The 5,224-nt window shown below is 40.9% G+C and overlaps 1 protein-coding gene across 1 annotated transcript in view; it reads left to right on the forward strand.

Annotated features, from left to right (window-relative positions):
• The first annotated feature begins 1,755 nt into the window (after nt 1–1,755).
• LOC104398385 (riboflavin kinase-like) overlaps nt 1,756–5,224 on the forward strand; it is a 4,665-nt gene continuing 1,196 nt past the window's right edge. Inside the window, 3 exon segments of the mRNA XM_010008491.1 lie at nt 1,756–1,969; nt 2,753–2,904; nt 3,890–3,992. Of these exon segments, the coding sequence (XP_010006793.1) occupies nt 1,756–1,969; nt 2,753–2,904; nt 3,890–3,992 (469 nt within the window).

The following is a 5,224-nucleotide window of genomic DNA, read 5'->3' on the forward strand; positions in this document are numbered from 1 at the left end:
ATGATCTTAAAGGTCTTTTCCAAGCTTAAAGATTCTATGATTTTATGGTTCTATGATAACGAATAATTTTTACCACAAATCACAGCAACCCCATCCTGACTGAGAAAAGGTATTAACAACTATTTGACAGAATGAGATAAAAGTGAGACTTCTGTGAAATTACTGAACATGTAGCTCTTAAAGTATTTATCTGACTTACTGTTTCTCAATATCTGTTCTGTTACTGAGGGTTACCTCAGTAAACCCAGTGCCCAAAACCTACGCCGAAACCTGCGTATGTTAAAAAAGAGATGGAGTGCCATCTTGTGGATGCCACAAGAACACAAAAATTTATTCCGGAAAAGAGCAGTAATTAAAAAGGAATGGAAGTAAGCAAGTATACATCTTCTTATATACAACTAATTACTAAAGGCATAATTAATTATTATCAGGGAGAAACATATTAGGAGCGATATAAAGGTTCCTACTTCACGATTTTTGTTTGTTTGTTTGTTTTGCATCTGAAATAAACTAAATATTCTAGCTGTGAGTGGTCACATTGTTAAGGTCTGTCATTAGATATCTAAGTAGCAACTTCAATATTTGGGCTTAATATCGGAGATCCTTCCATTAATAAATATCAATAAAGAAAACTTTTTTGCAACATCTCTCTCTCCATCCTGTGAGGCAGCAAAACAGCATGCATGCAGTACTTAGAACTTTTTTTCCCCCCTACTTTTCCTTCTTTTATATGTATTACTATACCTCTTTTCCTTCAGATGGAGTTCTAAACAATAACTCTGCAAGTCAGTCAAAGTTACACAATCTGAAGCAATAATTTAAAATTTTAGCATTAAACAGATGGTGGTGAAGTAGGATGAGAGAAAAAGAGAATTAGAGAGAGGGCAAATTTGAGCTGGAATAATCTTTAAAGTAATGTTGGCTTTATCATATAAAATAACTCGTGCTCACAGATCCATGAATTGGTAGCATTCAGCATTTAGTGGTGTGACATCACCAGTTTCTCAAGACAGTTCCATATCACGAGAATAAACTGGCAACTGTCAGCTTCAATTGCAATTAGATATGAACACATTACAGGTACTTACACTTCTTCTCCTTATAAAAAATTAGTCAACAGAATTAAGTCCAACAGCACTTTTGTAGCTAGTTGTATCGAGCTGGTAGAGATGGCAATTGTGCCATGTGGGAGTAACTAGAAATGACCGGGAATTCACGTCAATGATTCTGATGATTTTTCAAGGTACTGATACATGCTTTTACAGAAATGTGTAAATACACTGTAGCAGTCCTGCAGAAAATGACCAAGATTTGTTTGCCATATGTGCCACGAACACTGGAGACTGAATGTGCCATCTTGAATACCACCTACGCAAATGTAATTTATTTGAGCAGGCCCATAGAAAAGAATCAGCTGGGCGTGTTAAAGCAGGGTAGCAACACACCTACAACATGGAAAGTGACTGGAAAAAGAAAGCTAAAGAAGTGTTGAGGGGGCCTTTACTTTCCCAGACAGAGTGCAGACAGGATGAGTGTTCCTGTCTGGATGTAAAGTCCTGAAGGGAATCCCTGCATTACTAGGCTGTCCAACCACGGGAGAGCACAAACCATTTTTCTTTAGCAAGCTACTACCGTTCGCCACAATTACCTACCGAAGCAAATAAAGAGAAAACAACCATTTTTCGCAGATTACACCAGATGTGTGCTGCACTCCGAAGCGTTTGAGCTTTTCTGAAAGAAAAAAGATCACCCAGAATGACTGGGGAAGAAACGTGCGGGGGACCCCGGGGCGGGCCGGGCTGCGGGGGCTGCGCATCCCCAGGGGTGTGCGGGGGCGGGGCCGCCCGGGCGCGGAGCCGGGTCTGGGCTGCGGGGCGGCGGGAGCGGGGCTCGGGGGTGACAAAGAGGTGTAAGGCAGATCATGCGGAGATTCAGAAGCAAAGCAAGTGCGGTTCTCCTAACGAGAAGTGTATTTCCTGTTGCCATTCTCTTGTTTGGCTTTCCCGGATAATTAAAATGGGTCTCAGTCTTCAAGATAGACTGAAGTCGGCAGGCATTTAGCACGAATCCTAGCAGGCAGAAAAACCTCCTCTAGCAAATACTGAGGAACTGGGCGTGCGACAACATCTGCTAATATAAATTTAGCTTTTTTTCCTTGTTGTTTTTTTATATGGCTTATTAGTATCCAGGAATGTGGCAAAGAAGTTTTTTCTGCTTGTGAACTAGGATAGGAATGTACTAACTGTAAATTCTTTAAAACCAGCTTGAAACCTTGCATGGAGAGCTCTACACAGGTGTCAAGTTAAAGTAGCACAGTTGTTTGGCTAAAGGCTTTGATTTATTCCCCTCAGTCAGAAAGGAACTTATTTTATTTCAGATTCTAACAAAATCTTGTATTTTCCCAAATATGAATAACCGAAAAGGTAACATGAAAAAATTGGCAATTGGCAAAAATATTCTTTTTTTTAGATTTTTTTTTTTTTTTTTATTAAAAAAATAATTTGAACAGAGTAGAATAGAATATGTGTAACTATGACATAGTATGTGTAGGAGAAGTGGTAACTGGTATTACCCCAGAGACTATGTTTTATGAGGCGCTTTTCTGGTTTATACTTTTCAAGTGTCATGTTGCATCACCATAATCATCGGTGTTGTTAGAAATAGTGTATAGACAGAACTTGGCTTTTAGGCGCTTGATAATTCCGTGATGCACTTTACTTACACAAATGTACACTTTCTAAAATTTTTGCAGCTAACTTTTCTGAGCAAGTCGTCGAAAGCTTTCCACCTGATATATCTACTGGTGTATACTATGGATGGGCCTGTGTTGGAAATGGAGATGTGCATAAAATGGTTTTGAGCATAGGATGGAATCCTTTCTATAAGAATATTAAGAAATCAGTGGTAAGAATTTTGCTTTGTATGGTACTTTGATGATAATAAATGAGCCAGACATTGAGTAAGATAAGCAGAATTTGATCTGTAAATGAGAACATACATTCTGTTTGCTGCTAGAAATGTATTTGGTATCCATCTCAAATGTTTATTATCTGGGGAGAAAAAAAAAATCCATCCCAAAAGACTTCTCAGTAGCCACATGCAGATGTAGATAAATAAAATTTATTTATATTGGCCTTTATATATTGCTAAATAAACATGAGCTTAATAGATTTCTTCAGAGTTGGAACACACTAACATGTTACCATCTGCAATCCATCTGCGTTTGAAGTACACGGTACTGGGAGAGCTTTATTTGTAATGATTTTCCAGTAATTCTTCTCTTAAATGGTGGAAACCATACATGTGGTGCTATGGCTTAACATACGGAGTCAAGATCAAAAAATAAATAGTAAGAAGACAGAATTAAGAATGTAGTATCCGTGTTTTTCTTGCTGACAGGTGCTGGTACTTTCCCTAAGTCTTGCAGAACTTGGTTTTAATCACTAATACTTGGAAGCAGTTTTATTTTGAGAAGAATCCCTGCTTCAAATATAGCTGCCTTCATTCTTCTTTGTCACTCAATTCCTGTGAGTTGCTTGGCAAAAGCTCTCTTTAAAAAACAACTGTTTCAATCCAATTAATTGAAGTTATTTGGTCTCAAAAACTTAATAATTAAATAAATCTAGGGATTATTTTTTATTTGCTGCCTTGAAAATGTTACTTCTGAAATAAATATCACAGTGTTCTTAAATGCCATGCAAAGTACAGTTATCTACTAACATAGTCAAAAGATCCAGCTGCTTAATGTTGCATTATGCATTTTAGAGGAAGTGTATCAGTTTTCCTGATATGAATGAAATCATTCAAATCAGAGGTTTAGCTCAACATCCTTGCTATAAGGGAAATTTAAAAAAAAAGTGTATTTGTCAAGATATTTATCTTCTTTTAGGAAACACACATTATCCACACTTTCAAAGTTGACTTCTATGGAGAGATTCTCTGAATTGTCCTTCTTGGATATATTCAATCAGAGAAAAACTTCAGTTCTTTAGGTTAGTATTGCAGGCAGGCCTCATAAACTAATGTTTATGAGCCATATGAAATTTAACAAGAGTACCTGCAACAGGGTAATCCTGGTTACACGAACAAGTTGGGGGACAAGAGGCTGGAGAGCAGCTTGCAGAAAGAGATCTTGGGGTTCAGGTTGGTGGCACGTTGACTATGAGTCAGTGGTGTGCCCTGGCAGCCAAAAGGGCCAACCATGTCCTGGGGTGCATTAAGCACAGCATTGCTGGCCAGTGAAGGGAGGTGACTATCCCACTCTGCACTGCACTGGAGCTGCCCCACCTCGAGTCTGTGTGCAGTTTTGGGCACCTCAGTCTAAGAATGACATCAAACTATTAAAGTGTGTCCAGAGGAGGGAGACCTAGATGGTGAAAGACCTTGAGGGCAAAACATGGGACGAGTGGCTGAGGTCACTTTTTTGTTTGGCTTGGAGGGAAGAAGGGTGAGGTGTGACCTAATGGCAGTCTACAAGTTCCTTACCAGGGACAGTGGAGCAGGATGAGCTCATCTCCTCTCTCTGGTCCAATGACAGGATACAAGGAAATGGAATGAAGCCATGTTGTGGCTTAGGCCTGACAGGACACCAAAGGAACTGCCACATGACTGCTCACTCAACTCCACCCCCCCACACACACTCTGGGATGAGGAGTAAAAAGCTCCTGGGTTGAGACAAAGAGAAGGAGGTTCTTCACCAGTTAAGATCCTGGGCAAAACTGACTCAACTTGGGTAAAAAAAAAATAATTTAATTGCACACTCATCAGACACACACAGGACACAGACAACACACAGAGCAGGGCTTGCATACGTTACCCCACTCCTCCCTTCTTCCCGGGCCCAAATCACTTTGTTCCCAGTTTCTCTCCCTCCTTCCCCCCAGCGGCACAGGGGGACAGGGGATGGGGTTTAGAGTCAGTTCACAGGCTGGTGGTTCCTGCTGCTCCTTCCTCCTCAGGAGGAAGGATTGCTTACAGTCCTCCCCTGCTTCCCCACAGGGTCACTCCCATGAGAGAGAGTCCTCCACAAACCTCTCCTTCATGAGTCCTTCCCACGAGGTCCAGAGCTGCTCCAGCCTGGGCTTTCCACAGGCTCACGGGCTGCTTCAGGAACAAACTCCCCTGTCACCGGGGTCTTCCAAAGCTGCATAATCAGAGTCCACTGGCAGCAAATCCACTGGCCACAAAATCCAAGTCCACTGGCCAAGTTCACCCCTCCTGGCGC

Source organism: Chaetura pelagica, unplaced genomic scaffold, assembly GCF_000747805.2.
Source record: "Chaetura pelagica isolate M959 unplaced genomic scaffold, ChaPel_1.0 scaffold232, whole genome shotgun sequence".
NCBI lineage: Eukaryota > Metazoa > Chordata > Aves > Apodiformes > Apodidae > Chaetura > Chaetura pelagica.